This window comes from Hippocampus comes, unplaced genomic scaffold, assembly GCF_001891065.2.
Source record: "Hippocampus comes isolate QL1 unplaced genomic scaffold, H_comes_QL1_v1.1 scaffold171, whole genome shotgun sequence".
NCBI lineage: Eukaryota > Metazoa > Chordata > Actinopteri > Syngnathiformes > Syngnathidae > Hippocampus > Hippocampus comes.
In genome coordinates, this window is record NW_017804806.1 from 426,803 (window position 1) to 448,689 (window position 21,887).

At 45.5% G+C, this 21,887-nt stretch overlaps 1 protein-coding gene across 3 annotated transcripts; it reads right to left on the reverse strand.

Annotated features, from left to right (window-relative positions):
• Positions 1-4,070: 4,070 nt before the first annotated feature.
• Positions 4,071-20,372, reverse strand: brd4 (bromodomain containing 4). Of its 3 annotated transcripts, XM_019857141.1 has the most exons (20): positions 20,238-20,371; positions 13,999-14,404; positions 13,069-13,206; positions 12,833-12,968; positions 12,404-12,744; positions 10,922-11,305; positions 10,707-10,835; positions 9,899-10,129; positions 9,579-9,805; positions 9,180-9,505; positions 9,008-9,103; positions 8,558-8,929; positions 7,654-8,117; positions 7,293-7,455; positions 7,112-7,218; positions 6,459-6,609; positions 6,244-6,377; positions 5,898-6,103; positions 4,696-4,981; positions 4,071-4,165 (listed from the first exon to the last, which is right to left on the reverse strand). In XM_019857141.1, the coding sequence occupies exons 1-20, from the start codon at positions 20,333-20,335 to the stop codon at positions 4,097-4,099; spliced, it is 4,464 nt and encodes a 1,487-aa protein (XP_019712700.1). In that variant the 5' UTR covers positions 20,336-20,371; the 3' UTR covers positions 4,071-4,096. The 3 variants fall into 3 exon arrangements, with proteins under 3 accessions (XP_019712700.1, XP_019712617.1, XP_019712535.1); XM_019857058.1 differs by having other exon boundaries at positions 7,293-8,117; positions 9,186-9,505; positions 20,238-20,372; XM_019856976.1 differs by having other exon boundaries at positions 7,293-8,117.
• Between the last annotated feature and the right edge of the window lie 1,515 nt (positions 20,373-21,887).

Consider the following 21,887-nt stretch of genomic DNA (forward strand, 5'->3'; position numbering starts at 1 on the left):
CACACACACACACACACACACACATCTCCACCACAAGACCCCCCTCACACACACACACACACACGATTTACTATATAACTCTGTATCAACTTTATTTTTTATTATTATTGTTATTCTTTAGGCTTTTTGTTACATGACCGGATGGAAATGTGGGGTTGACTGCTCGGGACGTTTGCTGCTGTGGAAAATGATGGTTCCCATGAAGCTTCCATGAAAGTTATGGGGGGGGGAAGCCTCCACAGTATCAAATGCCCCCCCTCTCTCCAAAAAGCCCTTTTGATTATTATACTTTTTTTATGTTCTCTTAGTATATTTGTATCGCCGCTCTTTCCCTTGTATTTACCCCTCTCTCTACCTCTGTCTTTCCATCTTTGTTGTATATATATAACCCCCCCAATGCCTCCAAACCCACCGCTGTTTTCAGACCCACACGTCTGTCTGAACTCCTTTTATACCTCAACTTTAGAATTGTTCTAGAAAGAAAGAGTTAAAAACAAAGGAAGAATGACAAATTGTAGTGTTCTTATTAGAAACTTAATAAAAAAAAAATAGTGTGATTTTTCCCCCCCTCTCTTTTCTTCTTCCAGTATTTGATTTCAAATTTTAGGAGTGTTTCATTTTATAAGTTGTCACAAACTGCTCTTGTGATAGTCAAATGTAATAAAAAGGAGAGATTGCACCATCTTCTGAATCATGTCAGTCTTATGACACGAAACTTCTGCTTTATGGATGAAGAAAAAAAAAAGTCAATACCTTTAAAAATGAAACTGGTCAACAGCAAATTTTCATGACATATCCTTAATATACATGAGACCATAAATATATTTTTGATGCTGTTTAAAAATGTCGATATTTTTTTTTCTACTGCATTTTTTGGGGAGATTTTTTTTTAGTTTGACCTATAAAATCTTGCACATTGCGGGTTTTACCATGCATTGTAATTTATAGCGATGTCTTTACAGAGGAAAAAAAATCCACCTGCTGATGAAGCTACCCCTAAAAGGTCAGAGACCAAAGATTGACATTTTTCTTGTTTTGACGTGCTCTATAAATAGAGCTAATTTACTACTGCAACGTCACTTCCGGTAAACATCCGGGTGGCAAGAGTACACTGTATTCTTGATTATGTACTTGTATTTTCAACAGCTGACCAGGTAAAGCTCCATCCCGTATTTCTGTGATAGCATAACATTTAAGTGGAAATTAACTGCATGTTAAAAGCTCTTCTCCAGGGAACGTTAGCACAGTAGTTTTCCATCTGTGTTGCATTCAATGTCTCATAACGCTTGAATATTCAGGTTTGAAAGGGCACCTGAACGCCTCAAACGAACTCCACGTTCCAGATGGTCGTCCCGACGCAACAACAGTAAGCTAACTTGTGATTTTAAATGTCTTATTTCGTCACATTTCGATGCTCATATCCGCCAAAAATATCGTCAAAATTACGTTAAAATAACTTTTACCTCCTTTTCTTGTTGTGTGCGGACACGGAATACGTAATAATATTGAAGACTACAAACGTTATTTGAACGAGAAGCTTATGTACGGAACAATACCTTTGGATAATAAAGCTCGTTTATGTTATTGATAGTCTTCTGTCCTTTTATGATATACGTTGATTAAATGTGATAAATTACCATCTTACAGTGTGAAAAATAAATTAATGGAAAACCTTTTTTTCCATGGTGTGCAATCACAACACCTGCGAGTACTCTAGTAATAATTAGCTGCAAAATTTATTGTGGATTGAAATACTTAATAGAAAATGTGGCGGAATAAATAACAATCTGTCTTGAATGCAAAACAAAGACAATGGTTTTATATTATGCACTTAAATTACATTTTTTTTTCCCAACACAAATTATACAAAGATGAAACGTGTGACACTAGTTGTACTTTGGCTCTCTCTAGTGTTAAAGGAAAAAGTTACTGTCAAAGAAAGTACACTAAGGTTACAATAAACCTGCATCTAATCTGTTGCAATGAATCTGCAACATCTGCCTTTAGGTGCAATTTTAATTTTTGTGTAAACTACAATTTAAGTGAAGAATAACTCAATTGCCGTTTTATTTTCCTGTATTGAAGTATAAGCTGTACACTGGACTGGTTAATCGAGGACAAATACAAGATGGATTTTTTTTGTTTGTTTTTTTTTATTGTATTCTATAAAAGAGATGAGTTTACTCAATGATCAGAAGAGACTGACTCAAGAGATCTCGATAGACCACTCACATAATAGCAAAACAATAAATTGAGGACATTGTTTGTGAAGAACCCACCCCTCCAAAAAAAAAAAAAGCTGAACGTATGTAACAAAATAAAATACCTGAATAAATCAAACTCTTGGGCTGAGTCAGCACATTCTCCATAGAACACATGGCACGACAGTTATTGTGTGAAAAGGAGAGTGAGCGAATAAGAAAAGCCAAGGAGTTCAGTTGTTTGTCATTTCAAAGCCAGATGTGATATATTCTTCTACGGTGGACTTCATGGGAAATAAAAAAAGGTGACTTAAGCAAAAAAAAAAAAAGTTCTCCCGAAGTACTCTTTTACTCTTTATTCTCTTCAATAGAAAAAAAATCAATAAACACAATCGCACAGCCATTCAAATGTACACAAACACACACAAGCAGGATCCTAAGCCAAATGTGTCGTGGCTGAGACTAAAACGAGAGCGCTTGTTTCGAAGTCCAGCTAAAACCACATTTAAAATCCCCAATGTTGGGTCAAATATAAAACATTGTTTTATTCTTTTTTTGTCTTCCTTTTATACACAAACTCATTCATAAACAAACAAAAATAATGACATTCCCGTTGACCCCTCCCGTTCAGAATATTACACTCTAGCTCCACCCCCACTGAGTGTAACATAAGCCAAAAGGAGAATTGCAATACAATAATAACAATAATAATAATAATAATAATAATACAGGCACTGGAGAAAAACAAACACCAGGAGAGACATTGTCTCAAAGAAGTCACATCCACTAACAAGAACTAAATATGAACTCCTATTAGTCTTTTCTTTTTTTTTCTTCTTTTTTTTAACCTTGTAAAATGGAGGATGTGTCAGACTGAATCCAGTAGTGGGACTGCCGATATGGAGTACAAGGATAGCGGTGCCAGTTTTTTGCTCTGTAGTGAAATCATCATCATCATAATAATAGTAATAATAACACCACCATTTAATCACTGAAGCTCCGCAACATTAACCTCTGCGTCCTGCCAGGGATTTCAAAATACGACTTCAATTGTCTGATATTTAAATACTTGCTGGAGCTATGATAATGCATATATATATTTTTTTATTTTAAGTAGCTACCTTATGACAAGGTGAGGACAGAGCATTAAAAGGTTGTTTGGCATAGAGATATGTGTGTGTGTTTGTGTATGCGCTTTTGTGTGGAGTGTGTTGGTAAAGAAAGGTCGAAATAAAAGCTCCTAAATAAAGAGTTATTGTCGGATAAGAAAATACTTCTTTACAGTAGATACTAAGAGGATGACTGCTCCTACATGTAGTAGTTTGTATTAAATGTCATTTTTCAAAGCGTGTGTGTGTGTGTGTGTGTGTGTGTGTGTGTGTGTGTGTGTGTGTGTGTGTGTGTGTGTGCGCGCGCGCAGGCCACTGAACCTCATGGTCTTAAAGAGAGATGTGTAAGGCAAAGTATACCTTCTCTATTGAGAAATAATAATGATTTACAGTGTGGAAGCCCCCCCCACGCCCTCCCCCCAAAGACCATGTCTTGCGTTCACATACAACAAACATTAAAAAAAAAAAAAGAGCAAGTCTTGTTCTCTTCACTTCCAGAAACAAGCGCGCTCCAGTCTTGTGTCAGTAAATAATCAGAGCTTTTGAGTTCAAATTATTGTTGGTGTGACGCCGCCCTCCACATCCTGCTAGAAGGCGGAGACGAAAAGGCAAAAAAGTGCCGACATGGCGACCGGTCGGTGACGATAATGTGGCCTTCGCTTTGTCGTCCCTCTTAAAAAGTTGCTTTTTCACTCTTTTTGTGTTTGTGTTGGGGAGGGGAGTTTTTTTTTCTTTTTTTTTTTTTTTTGCAGCTAGTTTCTTCCACTACTTGTCTTTGTTGCCTCCTCAGAAGATGTTCTCCTCAAAGATCGCCATTAAGTCACTTTGGAAATTCATATCAATCGTTGCTGCCATCTGAAGAGACAAAAAGAAAAAAATAATTGATTCTTGTGGCTAAAAATGTGGATGTCATCATCGTGAAATTATTTTAACACTGCAAGGAAATTTTGAAATGTTATGAGAATAAAGAGAGAAAAAAAATCTAGTTGCGCTAAGAGACTTGTCCTAAAACTACGAGACCAATTTAGTCACGTAACAAGATTCAAGTCTGATAATTAAAAAAAAGTTGCTAACTTAGAATAATAAAGTAACTTTAGGACAAGAAAATAAAAGTTTCAATCATGAAGTCGTAATACAAGAAAAAGTAGAAGTCAAAAGTTTATTTTTGACATTTTGAGAAAACTGACATAAAAACCATACGTTGAAATATAGTGAGAAAATGGTTGTAACATTTCGGGCGAAAAGTAAGTTATGGGTAAAAAAAAGTTGTAATGTAATAAGAATAAAGTTGTAAATGTACAAAAGACGTCTTACACGTAAATGCTAAACACAGAAGAATTTGGAGGGGAGAATAAGTTCCCCAAAATGAAGAAATGTTTCCTTACCACTTCTCGCCGCCTCCTCTCTTGCTCTCTTCGGCGCGCCAGCTCCCTCTGCTGGTCGAGCGGGCTGTGTACGGCGGCAGGCTGAGGCGGCGTTGGGGGCTGCGGGGGCGGCTGCTGCTGCTGCTGCTGGGGTTGCTGCGGGGGCGTTTGGATCACAGCTGGCTGAGGCTCGGGCTGCTGTGGGGGCACTTGCATGTGCTGCTGCTGCTGCTGCTGCTCCAGACGCCGGCGCGGTTCCTCGTGCACCCTCCTGCTTGTCTCCAGCACGTCGTCGTCATCCCGACCTCTGCAACATTTCCCCCGTCACAATTCAGACTTAGACAAACGCAGTGTAGCACTAACTACTGGCAAGCAAGATTTATTCAATGTTAGATTTTTTTTTTTTTTTTTTTAAATATGCCTCGAGTATCCGTGACTGGTTACGGCATGCTTCACGAGTACCCAATACTTAGAAAAAAAAAAAAAAAAAAAAAAAAAAAGGGCAGGCCAGAGCCTGCCCTATACTGATACCTGGCATCGATCGGTACTCACCCATCCCTGGGGTTGACAGGTTTATATGCGTTTAAAGTGTGTCGAAGGAGTAAACTATATTTTAAATTTAAAAAAAAACTAAATATAGTGCATTTTGACTTATCACTGTCATCGTGTCTTTAAAAACATTATTTTGGATATATGTCTTTTAACCCTTTCAGGGACAGCGATCACTATCAGGTTATCATTATTGGTGCATGGAAGGGTTAAACGCATACCGTACAAAGGCAGTACAGTCCCCATTTGTTTCGACTGACTTAAAAAAAAAAATTCAACCGTCCATTTTCCATATTTTTATGAATATTAAAAATATAAATTGACAATAATTACATTTGCATTACAGGCTCATCCATTAAAAATGTACTAATTTGAAAGCTCAAAGTTAGGCAAAAACAACTTTGAATCCCCAGAATACGTGGTTGATAATTCAATTGGCCACTAGAGGGTGCTCATATCATCTTTGTCTCTCTCAAGTGAAGCCAGAATGACCATGAGGTCTTTTTTTGGAGTCTTCTTTGGGTTTTTTTTTTTTTTTTAACCCCCCTTCGGATAAAGGCTATACCCGATTATTAAATGTCTCTAAAGGAGACTGTTCCTTCCGAACAGAAAATGGTCAGAGCGATCCCAAACGCTTTCCAAAGACTTCATGCGCTTGTCCTATGGGTACTTGCCGCAGTTTATCCTGCTCTCTGCGCATGCGGTCTTTTTCCGCCTGCTCGGCTTGCGCCTTCAGGGCCTTCTCCCGCTCCTCCTTCTCGCGGGCCGCCCGGCGGAATTGCTCGAAGCTGTCGCTCGAGGACTTGACGGCGGACATCGGCGTCGACGTGGACTTCTGGGCCAGGCTGGCCCACGAGCCCATGTTCTTCAGTTTCACATCCTGACGGAAGAGGGCAAAGATTTTTTTCGACCATTTCAGAAGGTTTGCAGGGTTGGATTGAAAAGGTCGATTGTTTTCAAGGGTGGGCGGAAATTAAAAATAGGCGACGGTAAGCTTAAATGATGCGATGGGTTTGGTACCTTTTTGGGTGCAGTGGGTGCCTTGGACTCTTGCTTGAACTTCTCCTTGTCTGGCGCGGGGGGTGGCGGCGGCGGCGGTCCGCTTGGCTCAGAGGAGCGGATGACGGGCCGAGAGCTGTCCATGGACTTCACATCTGAGCAACATGAGCAGGCCCTCACTCAATAAATGGCCGTCGTTTTGAAGGAAAGGAGGGGGCGGGGTTTACAAGTCTTACTCTGTTGGCCGAGGCCTTGCTGAGTGGGCTTGCTGTCGGGATGCTTGTGATGCTCGGGCCTGATGGCGGGGTTGAAAGGCTCTCCTCTCATCACCGGTGAGGGGGGAAGTTTGTCCTCTTTGAGTACTCCTTGATTGACGGGGACCCTTTGCTGCATGACAAGCACAACAGCCATTGTCACCGTTTGACCCGAAGTTTCACCCTTTTCGGGGACAGCGGTTACTACAGTGGACAGCTCGCCATGTTATCAGGTTGACAGGGTGCATGAAAGGGTTCAACAAGCGGGGCAGAGTAGTCGTCGTGGAAAAACGGTTCTCGAGTAAGAGGACTTTTTATTTTTGAAGAGGACTCAAGTAAACTTCAAAGTCGTCCACCAAACAACTCTGAAGTAGATAAAAACAAAACGTCTTTTTTTTTTTTTTTTTGTGTAAGCCTAAACTATAAAAACGAAATATTTGTGTACACTCAATCTGATATTTTGTATTGTAATAAAGATTCATTTATTGTTCGTTTAAAAAAACCCCAAAAATGCACTATTGAGGGTACAAAAAATTTTCTCAAAAATATGAACGCCCTATTTTTTAACCTTTAACCTAGGTATATTCAATTCCATTCTACATGACAAATTCGTCATCGTCACAATCCACGCTCACCTTTTTGGGCTGCATATTGTGAGGCGGAGACTGGTGAGACACGGGAGGGTACTGAGGAAGTTGCGGGGAATGCATCATGAGAGGGGATGGGTTATCCCTCATGTGACCTGTCCACAAAAAAAAAGATAAACACCTCAAAACGGTGTGTTGACATTGGCTTGCTTGCCGCCTCCGCACTCACCTGCGATGAAAAGGTCAGGCTTGGGCGGCGGCGGCCGCGGGGACAACTGCTCCGGGGGCTGGATGATCTGCTGTGCTTTGTTGCTGGGCATGGCCACCTTGTGTGAAGGCCCCTGAGACTGACCGATGAGCGTGGCAACCTGCTGGTAACTCAGCTGCTGCTGCTGAGCTTGCTGCTGAGCTTGCGGCTGACTGTGCGGCAGGTGGCGGCTCTGGTGGAGGGACATCTGTTGGGACGGGGCTTGATGCGGCGGGGCTACCGGAGCCTGCGCCTGAAGCGGAAGCTGGGCCGTGGGCAGCGTGGCTTGGGAGGAGAGTTGAGGTTGGCCCTGGACAGACTGCAGCAGGGATGACTGTCCCGCTTGCTGCTGCTGCTGTTGCTGCTGACGAGATTGCGCCTGCAGCGACTGCATGGACTGCTGGGGCTGGCGGCCTTGTTGGAACTGTTGCAGGTACAGTTGCACTTGGTTAAGGGGCGTGGAGGAGGCCGACTCTTCGTCGTCCTCCAGCAGAATCTGGGGAGGCTGGGAAGACAGCAAGCCCTGAGGCGTGAGTGTTGGCGGGGAGAGGGGCCTCTGGTGCATGGGCTGAGGGGGATGAAGGATCTGCGGGGGCAGCTGATGCGGCGCAGGTGCTGACTGGGGCAGGAGAGGCGGATGTTGCTGCAATGTGGGCTGCTGCTGCAAAGTTGGCTGCTGCTGCTGCTGCTGCTGTAACGCTGGCTGCTGCTGAGGAGGCGCGGGCTGGTGCTGGGAAAGTTTGGGATGAAGAGGCGCCGCCTTGTGACTCGGTCGAGACGGCTGCTGAGGCATGGAACTGTGCAAGGCTACGCGACAAGAAACAAAAGAGACTGTCAATATGCAGGGGGGGTTTTCCCCAAAGAATTTCTGAAGGTGCCCCTTGTCTCATGTGGTCTTATGAGCTGTCATGTGACAAATAGAATGTCAAACCCCGTGTGCAGTTCCATGAAATATTAAGTCTACTATTTGTTACATTTTTGTCATTCAAGAAGGGGGGTTGGGGGTCGTGACTGGTATCCGTAGCTAGTATCGACAGCCTTTGAAACGATTCGAAATATTCAAATAGGGACAGCATCGGGTCGATACCGATACCTGGTATCAGTACTCGCCCATCCCCATCATATAATATAGTTTGATATACAGTTTATTTATTTTTTAACTCATTCACTCCCAAAGACGTTTTTAAACGTCTTTTCAGACTTGGTCTAGAATTGGCTGGTACTGAATGAGTTAAACAAAAGCCTACCTGGAGAGGGGAGGATCGGATGTTGGGTGAGGAAGGGGTGCGTCTCGGGGGACACCGGCCCAGCGGTGTTAGCGCTGAGCTGAGGCGGCGCGGGGGACGAAGCGTTTCCCGTATGGTGGGAAAGATGCATGAGGGGCTGGCTGAACGACGGCAAGGACTCAAAGCTGTTCTCCAGCATCTGGGAAGACTCCAGGGCGGTTACGGGAGGAGGCATATACTCCACGGGAGGGGCCTGATGCTGCTTCATCTGAGGCTGAAACGCCGCCGCTTGCGGATGAAGCGCAGGCTGAGCGGGGGCAGTCTGTAGATGTGAATGCGTCTTCTTCCCCTCCTTCACAGATTGAGCCTTCTTCTTTTGCGGTTTGACCATCCCTGAAAGACGAATGAGGACATTCTGTTCAAGATCTGTTGACCAAAAAGGAATTTGGCCAACCTTAGAAGGAGACGAACCCGGAGCCTCGGTTTCACTCTCGGAACTGGAGCCGCTGCTGTCCGAAGAAGATCCGGTCTTTTTGGTGGAAACCATGGCCTCCATAGACTTCTCAGCTGCAAAACAATCGGGTGTCAATCTCCACATCAAAACGCCACCCTGTGATGAGATGCAAAAAAAACAAAAGCGGACCTCCGCCCTTCTTTTTCTTGCGAAGGCACGTGGACACGTAGCGCTCCAGCTCTCGCAGAGTGGAAGGCTTGAGCGTTTCAAAGTCGATCTCAATCTCGTCGGGGTTGGAGTTTTTGAGCGAGGGCTCTCGCGACTGGATGATGTGGACCACGCGGCCCAGTTTGTCACCGGGAAGCTTATTGATGTCCAGGCTTAGTTGTCTCTTCTCCTCGTACGTCATGGGCTTGCACTTTTCCGACGAAGCCGAAGAACCCGCCAGGTCTTCTTCCAGGCAGAGAACGGGCGGGAGGTTGGGGGGCTGGTTGTTTTTCGTTGCCTCTTTTTTACTAAACGTACAACAAAGAGACGTCAGCCTATGAAGAGAACGGCCCTCAAGAAGCTGTGAAGAAAAGACCCCACCTGGATTTCTTCTTGGGTAGCTCTTTGTTGTTATTTGTACTGCTCTTGGTCCTTTTCGACAGCTGGGAAACAGGTGCGGCATCCTGGATCTCGTCAACCAGGCTGGGGATGCCAACTTTCTTCTTGTGTTTGTCTTTCTTCTTCTCCTTCTTTTCCTTCTCTTTTCTCTTTGGTTTGCTGGCTTGAGGCTGGGAAAGGGCAGCCAGCTGCTCGTGGACAGCCTTCAGCTGCACCGAGAAAAGGAACCACCTTCTTACCGCCAACAAGGACGACGATAGGTTCTTCAAAGAAAAGCTAAAGTTGACTCATCTCACACCGACCTGTTCCTGGAGCTCGGCCAGCCGCTGAGCTCGCTCCTCCTCCGAATCGTCGGTTGAAGACTCGGACTCGGAGGAGGAGTCGCTGGAACTGTCGGAAGAGGAGGCGACGCGGCCCATCGGAGGCTGGGGTTTCACCGGGGCAGGGTGGTGGAGCGGAGGAGCTGGGACGGAGGCGAGGGGTTTGGACTCTGGTTCGTCCGGCATCTTGGCAAAGCGCATCTCAAACACGTCCTATAAAATGTTGAGAAAACAAAAAGGTATAAAACAGTTGACTTCTAACGGGAGTGCTTAAAATTATTTTTTAAAATAAATCACAGAGGATTTAAGCCCTGTTTCCGAAAAAGCTGTGCTGTTAAACCAGTAACAGTCAAAAGTTGTAACGGGTAATATAAAAATAAATAAATAAAATACCATTCATATAAAAATAGAGCTACACTGCACCCTTCCGATGGGACACAAACTACCATGAGAAAAGAGCGACGTGCAAAGAATGTAAAACAAAGTAGCGTTTAGAACCATGCCAAATAGCCGCCGAATAAATAATTCAATTGAAACTGGTTCCGAGAAATATTTAACTCATTCGCTCCCAAAGACGTATTTAGATGTCTTTTCCGACGCCACACATTTAATCCCAGCTCCTCATTTTATATTGACTGTGGGTCTGAAAATGCCATTTTGAGACCCTTTCAGACCCTTTTCAAGTCCAGTCAATATAAAATGAAGAGCTGGGATTAAATGTGTGGCGTCGGAAAAGACATCTAAATACGTCTTTGGGAGTGAAGACACACCTTTCACAAAAAAAGTTTACCTGCAACTTGCGTGCCATCGCCACCACCTCGTGGTCAGGCGGATTATATTTATAGCAGTTGGAAAACATTAACCGGACATCGGCAGCAAATTCCTGGGGATCCCGGTATTGTCTGTTCTCCAGCTTGGCCTATGCATGACAAAAACAACAACAACAACAACAAAAATCAAGGAAATGAAGGACTTTTGATTGTCGCATTGCAGCGCTATGCACACCTTAATGGTGCTCAGGTCCATGGGATGTTTGATGATGTCGTGATAATCGTGCAGCCCGAGCGCGGCCACATCGACGGGTTTGTAGAAGGGCCAGGCATACATCGTGTGTTTCTTGGACAGCATCTCTCTGACCAGACTCAAACAGTAGCCCAGTTGGTCTTGCGGGACGGGGCTATGGCTACTACTGGGCCCGCTCATGCCCGTTCCCATCACCACTTGATGCTGCGAGTCCGGCGCCTCTTTCTTGACCATTTTGGCGGGGCGGCTGCTCTCCCGCCGGGGCAGCGTCTTCCCCGACTTGGATTCGGCTGGGGAGGACTCGCTGAGCTGGTCGTTGGCTGTGGGTGTTGTAGTGTCCGCTTTTCTTTTCTGGCTCTTTCTTTGCTGGGGAAAACAACAATAAAAGGAGGACAGAGAATAAACGACAACCATACAGTGTTTCCCCTAATCGAACACCTGTCACCTTACCGGCCACACGTCATTTTTTTTAATTTTTATTTTACTGTAGCATAAATAAAAACACAATTGACTGCAAAGGAGTAAAAAGTCAATGTGTGCATAAAATAATGAACACCTAAGCCAGTGGTGTCAAACATACAGCCCGCGGGCCGGAACCGGACCCCAAGGAGGTTTGATCCGGCCCGCGGGATCATTTAAAAGTGAAAAAAAAATGCATTAAAGACAGTGAATGAATATTTTAAATAAAATGCATTTCGTGGATTATCCGCTAGGGGGCACACTGTTTTGATCACAGTAGAAGACAACATTGTTTTGATTGGGGAAGAAAACAGCAGTCTCAGTCTGTCACCGAGATAGACCCAACGCAGCAAATGATATGAAGGCGCCAATCAATGTTTCTTTAGACCAAAACAAAGGAAAGAGATGATATGGTATAATGTTAATGGTTCGGCCCACTTGACATCTACAGAGTCCGTATGTGGCCCACAATGTGAAATGAGTTTGACACCCCTGATCTAAGCAGTTTGATCACAATTTGAGATATCCACACACGTTCTGAACATTGACGAGTGGAAAGGCCCGTCCGTCCCTCCTCGTCCTCCTGCTATGAGGCCGTGTTGCCGTCCGTCTCTGTTAACTCATTCACTCCCAATGACGTTTTTAAACATCTTTTCAGACATGGTCTAGAATTGGCTGGTACTGAATGAGTTTTAAACAGCATAGGAGTCATGTCCCCGTTTTTTTTTCCTCTCTCACCTGTATCTGATCTTTTATGATGTGATAGTTGATAATGAAGTGTTCAGAATTTGCTCCATGTTTTGTATTTTACCATCTAATAAGCTTAGCTGTGTTATGAATCCAAATATGTTCTAAATTTGTCCAGACCCTCCGGTGTGGGCGAACCTCTGCTCTTATTTATTTTGTTCATTTCCACCTCGCTGTTGCAAGACATATTGATGTCGGCGAGATGAAGCCATTAAATGGAGTTAATGATTTCCCCTCCACATTGAATCGCCCACTCACTTTGGTCATGGTGATCGGGTTTTGCAGCATGGGGGCGGTGCTCTGGATGGATGCCGGCGGGAGGGAGGTCTGAACGGGGGGAGGCACGGAGGTCATCATGGGAACTTGAAGAGTGCAATCCAATTGGCCCAAAGAGTAGGGCGCTCCTAGCTGTGCCGCGTGGCCCGGTAACGTCGGGGGAACGTGGGACGGGAGGGCCTGCATTAAAGGCTGAGGAGGTAGTGAAGGCGGGCCCTGTGCCGGTCCTCTGGTCTGAGGTGCTGTCGAGAGGCTTGACAGACCTCGCGTTTGAGGGGTTGTGGAGGAAGGGTCGATGATGGCCCCCGGTTTCAAGCTGAGACCTGGACGACGGAGAGAGAAAGAGTTCACGCTAAAACAAAAGCGACGCGACAACACGCGATCGTGAGATGGACTTGAAAGAAACATTACCGGCGTCTCTGCGACCTCGGCCCCGGCCCTTCCCTGTCATGACCGCAATCTCAATTTCTTCCTGAGGCATGTCGGCGACCTTTTGGAGGAAAGCCTTCTCTAGCGCCTTAGCCATTAAGACTATGTCATCCGAAGGCTGCGGTGACAGACAATCATGGAACAAATTTGAAGTCTCGTCAGCATCTACACTTTGTATTGGATTCTTAACCTCATTGTCAACAGCGCCACTGCAGTACCTTATTGTACATGTAGCAGTTGGTAAACATCTTGTTGAAGTCTTGGATACATTCTTGGGCATTCCAGTAGTAGCTGTTTTCAAGCCTTTTCTTGATTGTTCCCATGTCCATGGGGTTTTTAATTATTGTGTAGTAGTCCTGCACAACGGATCGGTACAATCAAATTGTGCAGAAGTCGAGGAGAGAAACCTCACAGTGGACGTTCCTCTGTCAACTATGTCACCCAGGATGAGCAGAAGCGGATGACACACGCGTGCCTTATGACATCATCGCTGCGGAAAAGTCATCAAAAAGTGTTTCGAGCATGGTTGAAGCGATGACTTAAGTCGGTCAAAGTTGAAGCATTTTCCAACTAGAGGAAGGCAAACGAGTGTCGAATAATCCCCCCTGCAATTCGCCAGGGACAGGCCGTTAATTGTTGTGGCGACGCCGGCCTTCCATGAACCCGAAAAGTAACTGCTTAAAGACGCTTCGGTTTGGAAAAATAAAATGGCACCGGAAATGTGCACATGTACACAGCCATTGGGCGAAGATCCTTTTTAACTTTTCATAACTCATTTGTATTCTATGGCATTTGACACGGCACGACTCAAGACTTGGTCTTGCTCTTTGGTGCTTTCTACTGTCTTTGCCATTAACTTGTTTTATTGTGGTATATATATATATATGATATTTGCTCCATATTCAGCACTTTGTATACAGCGACAGTTGTTTTAAAGTGCTCTATAAATACAGTTGAGTTGAATGAGTTGAGTAACTTCCACTAACAACACAAGGTTGTCTCGCAATGCTTCACTCACTCACTTCGACATACTTCCTTGACACCATTTACGGCACGACTCTCCTATTTAGACAGGGCTTTGGCAGCGTATTGTGTCATCTTTTGGGCTTTTCCGAAGGAGCACAAAAGAGAAAAAGGGCATGACTTACAGGAAGATTGAGTTTGATTGAATCCACCGGTGAATGGAAGGGCCAGGCAAACTGGTGTTTCCACAGGGACTTCACCACCACCTTGAGCAGGTACTGCAGCTGGTTGGTCTGGCGCTTGGGCCTGTCAAGGTTGATGTATTCCGGGGGTGGGGGGTTGCCAACTGTCTGGGGCTGCCCTTGGCTGCCGCCGCCGCTGCTGCTACTGCTGCCGCCCGACATCTGCGCAGCGTCCAGGCCGTCCCCCATCCTGACTGGGTTGGGCATGGGCATGGGCCCGGGCCCCGCTGCAGGGGCTGGAGCGAGGGCAGGGGGAGCGCTGTTGGCAGTGCACCAGTTCAATCTTGGCCCCGGCACAGACTCCACTGACAGAGCACCACTGATCCCATTGCACTCCTCGCTGGACTCTCTGGGGGCGGGGGGAGAGAAAACACACCAGATGTTCATGTTTGACACCGAGCGGCATTTTCAGTTTGATGTTAACCTTTCGCGCCGTCGGCAACAAATGTAATCCAGCGGCCTCAAGTGGAGAAGAGCCTTTCTAAGCCTTTGTCACTGTATAAAGCGAGCACAACAGTCGCTCCCTGACTCTGTTTTTTTAATAAACTGTCGCATACCAGACCGTGATTATAGAATTGTGACACATAATACAATGCATGTACGCAGTCATTATTGACCAAGCCTTGGGGAAGCTTAATAGAAGTCAAAAGTTAAATCATCAAGCAAAGCCAATTGAGCAACGCCAGAGCGGTGAACGGTGACGTACGACAATAGAGCCACCGACGTTACCGCGGAACACGTCGTCACGACGAAGGCTTTTAACCTTCAACGTTTGGCTGTGTCGTCTGTTCCGAAATCCCATTCTTGATGTCGTCACTTGAAAGGGAACAGGGAAGGAGTTTGTGCAACACATGACCGCCGCTTATTGGCCTCCTCGGGGCATTCAAACAAACACACAGCCGAGAATCTGACTAAACTTGAGGTCACCACGTGACGGCAACATGAAATGGCGACTGCACGTCTCAACAGGTTTTCGGCTCCAAAAGCGGCTTTCGCAATTTTTTAATGCCGTATCGACAATCTCCGCAAACTTATTCTAAGTCCGCTTGAGAGACATGTTTCAGATAATGTTATATATTATATGTCTTCCAATAGGAAAAAAAGTTAGTAATGCGTGATTGTAGACAAAAAAAAAAAAAAATGGCTCGCCGGACCTGTTCAGCTTAGATTTTTGTTTCTTATTTCATGGCGCCGGTGACGCCAACCGGATATTAGCATAAGGCCAACTAAGGTCACGTGCACCACGTCGTACACACATCAGAGACTAACCAAACCACATACCTGAGGTCAATCAAAACTTCCGCAAATGCCCAGAGGCGCAAAACCCATTGAACAGGGAGAAAAGAGGCTGACGGCAGCAAGTAGAGTAATGCGTAGCTCACATGCAATTCAAAGGTCACTGTGGGTCAAACATAACACGAGGAAATGTGTTTGTAGTTGTCACCTTTGTTTCGGTCGTAATGAGCCTGCTCGAACGTAAAATGTAATACCAGTGATATATATCGTCATTGGGGAGGTAAAGGGAGCCAGAGCAAAGTGTAGTTTCACTGGACAGGAGCAAAGTGGCTACATTCGAGTGATAGCCACCTATCAAGGGCGGGAAACCTTACGTAAGCAGAGAACGAGCGAACAAATGTGCGAGTGTGCAAAGAACAGCTGTAGGGCAGAGGGCAAAGGACAAGGTGAGCAATGCTCTTCACCGTATTTAGATTACAACGCCGGTCGTCCCGCAGGGCGTTCTCTTGTCGTCTTGGAAAATGTGTCTCATGTTCCCTTTGGGACAGCAGACCCCTCACGATGGTGGAAAACGCGTTACAGTGGTTATGATACAACCTCCATGAGGACAAAGCAAAAAAAAAAAAAAAAAAAAATCAATAAAAATACAAAAAATTGAAGCCATGACAATTTATCCCGACACCAGTTGCCATGCGTGCCAAACGCTTATCATACAAATAAATATTGCCAGATGGTACTCAGCCGCTCATTAACAGCAACAGGCGGGCCTCGCTTGCCGCAACAGTCTTTCACAAACCGGGTTAAAAAAAAAAAAGAATGAAAAAGAAAGTGTAATCCAACTTGCGGAACGCATTCATCTGCAAAAAATGTGCGAGCACCAACTTACACCTCCTGCAAGGTTATCGGCATCTGTTGCCGGCACAGATCCAGACAAGCTCAGCTCAAAAAAACAAAACAAAACAAAAATGGCTGACAGTTTTTCCACATTGGCACCCTTCACTGGCACGCTTCTATTTATATGAATGGGATCGGATAGTATCGTTGGTGTGTGGTGCAACTTAATACGAAGCTCAGGTTCCACTCGACAAGTCTGTGACGCGCATATTTGTGTTACTTATGCCCAACATAACCGATAACACAAGTTATGGAAATACAGCGGCGGCGTGCTCTCTCATCGCTCAGCAGCTGCGGCGAAAAAGGCCGGCAACGACCAGTGGCGGGAATACCCGTAGCCGAGCGCAGACTGCATCTGTGTGCTATTGTGGGAATGAGTCACTCAAACAAAATGTTCCTGCGGCCCCACCCCCCCACCAGCGTTTTTGAGTATTCACGATCGGTTTAGTTTGAAATTGCAGCGCTCTCTATTTCAAGTTTGGATGAACTTTGAAATAGTTTTTTGTATGACTGCAAGCGCGTTGACAAATAAACGTGGGCGTCGCCCCGTAGCTTTAATTTATTAGCGTTTGGAATGACTCGTGTGAAAAAAAAAAAGAAAAGAAAAAAAAAGCGGTTGGCAGATCCACGGCTAGAGCGGTAGTTTTAATTTGCTCTCCAGCCTGTTAGTTTGCCATAAAAAACACACCGATAGGGAGGGAATCCAAACAGGAAATGCTGGCTGGCTTTTTATTGGCAATTACCTTCCAGTATAATTTAAACAAAATAGACTGTAAACAGTGATTAGTAAGACAAACTGACAAACTTCCACCAGGCAGTAAAGTCGCCTCTGGACAACATGAACGCACTTGAGAGCCGTTTTGCTTATATTATGTCAAGAAACCCCAAACGTTGGCCTACGGACACAAGTAGTTCTTGGCCAAGTCGTCACACTCGCGGCCACGTCCAAGTGTCGAATTGGAAGTCAAACATGCCTGACATATTTGGAATTAGAAAATGGCGTTCCAAGAAAAAAAAAAAAAAAAAAAAGCAGGTGATAAAGACGTGGTGTCTACATCGTTAATACGAAAACAAATGATGCGGATTTTTTCATGACCCAAATGGTCGCCCAAGATGAATCTTTAATGACTATTTTAAGAACCCTTTCATGCGCCCTGTAACCTGATAACACGGTGAGCCGTCCACTGTCGTAACCGCTGTCCACGAAAGGGTTAATGAAGTGCAGTGACATCATAGACTCATCAGTTCGATATGCTCTGCTAATACACCTTAACTCATTCAGTACCAACCAGTTCTGGACCAAGTCTGAAAAGACGTTTAAAAACGTCTTTGGGAGTGAATGAGTTTTAATGGGCTCACGCTTTTCAGTTTTACAATACATTTTGACGCTCTGTGTGTGTGTGTGTGTGTGTGTGTGTGTGTGTGTGTGTGTGTGTGTGTGTAAGCGAGCCTGCCCAGGCTGACAACCAACCCTCGCCCGTGAGGTTATTGATCCAATCACTTACATGCGCCAACCCACTCAAGGTTGTAACTGTATCCGGGGTTCAAAGTTCATTTTACAGAAGTCAAAAGGATAACCCCCCCCGCCCCCTAAAGATCCATATATCCATGTTTCCGTACCACTTCCACATCCGCAGGTGAGCCGGCCGGAGCCTATTCCAGCTGACTTTGGGCAAAAGGTTGAAAAAAATGTCAAATATCCAGCACCAGCAGAGTGAAAAATATTCCGACGCACCGGTTTCATTCAAAATAACCGGCGTGGATTCATTTTGGTTTCGCCGTACCGCAGGTTCCATGGGAATGGTGTTGCACCATTTCGCCAATATGATGCGCGAGTAAAAACTCGTCTCGGTGAGCCGACGGGCCGGAGCAAGAACAGCGTTGGCATGTGAGACGAATCAAGTGTGCACAAGCGCTTCAAGTGAGGGCAATGAAAAGCTCCGCTTCCCGCTGCTCGCATGTCCTGCACTGCCCCCTAAAAAAAAAAACTCTGGAAGACCAGTTGACCTTTGACCTGGACATACATCACCGCAGACTGCTGTGGAATGTTGAAAAGAGCGGAAGGGGCTTTAGTTCCTGGGGTGAATGGGGGTGGTGTGGACATTTCACACCAGGAAATGTCCTCTTGTGTTTGGGCCTCGCGGCAAATGTAGAGGCAAGAACATCACAGCAAGATGTCGCCGGCATCTCCCATGAAAGTCTCGATGAATCATTCATGGCAGGGGGGAGTAGGGTCAAGCTCAGGTAAAGATGTCGGAGAGCAGTTTCCCTCTTCCAAGTATCCGAATCGCGCTCGGGCGAAAAGTAAAAATGGTTAAATAATTAATCGCGCTGATGTGAGGCGCACCCGTTCGTTCCAGCTGATTCACAAAAGCCATTTTCCACTTTGCGACGATTGACGTCAAAGCATGAGCACAGTAGCCGCGCCGACCTGATTTATTGATGTACGCCGATAAAGAGAAGGATTATTGATCTCGGTGACACATAAGGCCTTTGAAATGCTTGAATGTGACTAACCAAACATCAGGAAGTATGACATTGCCCAGTAGAGCTGGAATTTTCTACCCCCCACCGTGTTTCTGTTCTGTATAAATCACTGGTCCGGAACGGGTGGTGGGAACAAAGTTGACGTGGAATATTTGGGCCTTCTCGGGTTTTGTATCAGAGTCGTAACGGAGGTGGATGACGGGACCCGACGCTGAATTCCGCCCTGTTCCGTTCAAAGTGTTTATCGCGGCCTACGAGTGCTTAAACATGTCACGCATCAGCAATTATCCGAGGATAAACCGGATAACTGCAGTTGTTTGTTTACATTCAAACTCAAGCTTGTAGGAGTGATGTCAATGCACGTCATGGGGAAGATTACAGTATCTCGGGCCACTTTGTAACATCTTTGCTTGTTGTTTAAGTGCTCTTGAAATCCACTCGGGTTCTTTATGGCTCCAAAGCGGCAATTTTGGCATGATTTTCCCCCCGCAAATGGGCGGGGCTTCTCAATCATTCCTTAACTAGGTCAATGAGAGGAATACAGGTGGGGTCATTATGAGGATTGGATTAGCGACGATGTGTGATTAATCACCAGAATGTCGATCAAGCGGCTGCGGCGATGCAATCAGCGCCGGTATCGGTCTCGCTCGACGACCGACTTCAAATAATAAGAAATGATGCGAAAATCGCCGTGTGAACACCATTTGCATTTGGAAGGATTTAGACCACCACTGCCGCTATCCTTCCTTCCTTTTTTTTTTAAGCAATTTAACATTTGCTCCCATTCAAGAATCACAGCTGCTTCGCCGCCATACAGCTTCATGTTTTCTTTTTGTATTGCAAATGACAGCCATCTCTTTGCACCACAAAAACAAGTTTCCTCAACAAACAGCTACGATCAATCAAAGATCAAGAAGCTTTTTTTTTCTCCCAAAAAGCTCAAAACGCTTCGGCGCGCAAGAAGACCACAACTGGATGATGTCCAATAATCCAAAATAAAGACTTCTATTCTAAGCGTCTACATGAGTCAGTGCATTAAAATGACTCAAATAGGCTAACCGTGACTCAAATAAGATACCGAAAGAAAATGAAGACTCTTTCACGCTTCAACTTCCAGCTGGCCGCGATATGCAAGCCAAAGTTCCATGAATCACACACACACACAACCCCCTTCTTCCTCCGTCGGCCCCCTTCCCCCATATATCCCCCCCTCTCTCACCAGGAGGCTGGTTCATGGCTTCTGGCAACAAAAAAAATGTGGATAACAATACTGTCCTCAACATGAGACTGCAACAAACAACTAGGGAAGGGGGGGGAAGAAGTACCGGGCTATGTCGATACACACGATTAATGACTCGCCACATGACAGTCCCAAGAGCCATGACTCCAGGCTGTTCCGAATGTTGCCTTGTCCTCAGCATATCAACATTGCGCGGAACTGATTTATTATGATTATTAAAGTTTCATTTGTTCCCCAAAAAAATAATAATTTAAAAAAAAAGGGCAGTGTGGTGAAAAATAATATAACTTCTTTGGAAAAAAGTTTTGCGCTCAACAAAAATTACCTTTTCACAGACACCGAATGTGCAATCTTTTCCAGGAGGGCATCCAGTTTTTGGAAATCCAGCAAATCGTTGGACTTGGCATGCATCTTGTAATCCATTTACAAAGACTCCGACGGCACGGAAAGAAGCCACAATCCCAAAAGAAAGGTAAGAAAAAAAAAGAATTGGGAAAGTTGGGGTTTTTTTTGTTTCCCTTTCCTGTCATCCAGAACACCCAGATTTAAGCCCGGGGCTCTGGTGCGTATCCGAAAATCCCGCAAAACATGATGAGTAAACCCATTGCGTAGTCCAAGTGGAGTTTTGGGTGGAGAGGCGGGGGTCTGTTCTGGGAAAAAAAATAAAAAAAAAATAGGCTGGGAGACGGGAAGAGCTGGTTCGGGAGCGGAGGAGAGGCCACGGAAGCCAGCGGCCGGCAGGCAGGCTTTGCTAGCTGTGTGAACCGGTCTTCTCTCTACCCCATCCCCCTCTCAGTAGTACAACGGCCCAGTTGCCAAAGGCTCTCCGCTCCATTGTGTCCTCTTCGGGGCCTCCCCAACTCCAATGAAAAAAGCAGCGGTGAGCGTGGAGGCACGCAAGGCCCGGGCCTTGCGGGGACCCCGGAGAGACTCCGGGAAGGAGGACTTTTATTCCCCCTCGCGTGCTCTCTCTCTCTCTCTCTCTCGCGCAGGCAGACCAGCGTGCAGTTTCTCAACAGGAAAAAATGGCTCTGCTGCTTCCTCATTCACCAGAGCCTCGGCCCACACACGCACACACACACCCCTCCCTTCCTCTGGCTGCCATACATGCTTGTTCGTTCCACCCCTCCCCTGTCTCCCCATCAATAGCTTGAGGTTCTTGCTCGCTCGCTCGCTCCCCTCTCTCTCTCTCTATCTCCCCTACTCCTACACCTTCAACACCACACCCCTTCCTGCCTTTGCTGCTGTCCGCTTCATCAAGCCCCCCGCCCCCCTTCTCGGGGTGATTCTTTTCTCCCCAAACCACTTAAAGGAGACACATACCCACACTTCAGCCGCATGAAGCAACGTGGAGGGAAATTATCAAAGTCAAAGCCACAACCTGCCCCCGCCCCCTATTTTTGACAGATGCGCGTACGTGACAAGTCAGGTATTCAAACACAACCGCAATTAGGATCAGAACAGAGAGGGAGGCGTAAACGACAACGGAATGAAACGAATTCCGTGTGAAAAGAGAGAACTGAGAGCAGCAATTGAAGAAATGGATGCGTTTGTGCAAAGTTTACCCACAATGGAGTGGAGAGGAGAAATGCAGAGGTTGGGATGATCTGGAATGTTTGAGGCCGATGCCAATTTTGGGCAGAAAAAAAATACCGATTACAGATGAATCAGCCAATTAATTAAAATATATCATGCATAAAACATCCCCCCATGCATTTCAATGGGTGTCAACTATCGGGCAGTTTTTTTTTTTTTTTTGCTAACCGTTGACACATTTCATGAGGGTTATTGTGAAAGTCTACCTTGAATAATTAATCAAACTAGCGTTGCTTGTATACCGCTGCTGTCAATGGTTAGAGTACAGAAAAGGTCAAAACAATCATCAAACATCGGCCATTTGGCCAATTGTTTCGGCCACTGTTTGAAGGTCCACAATCGGCCAATATTTTGTACTCAGGCCGAGAGAGCTAACGTG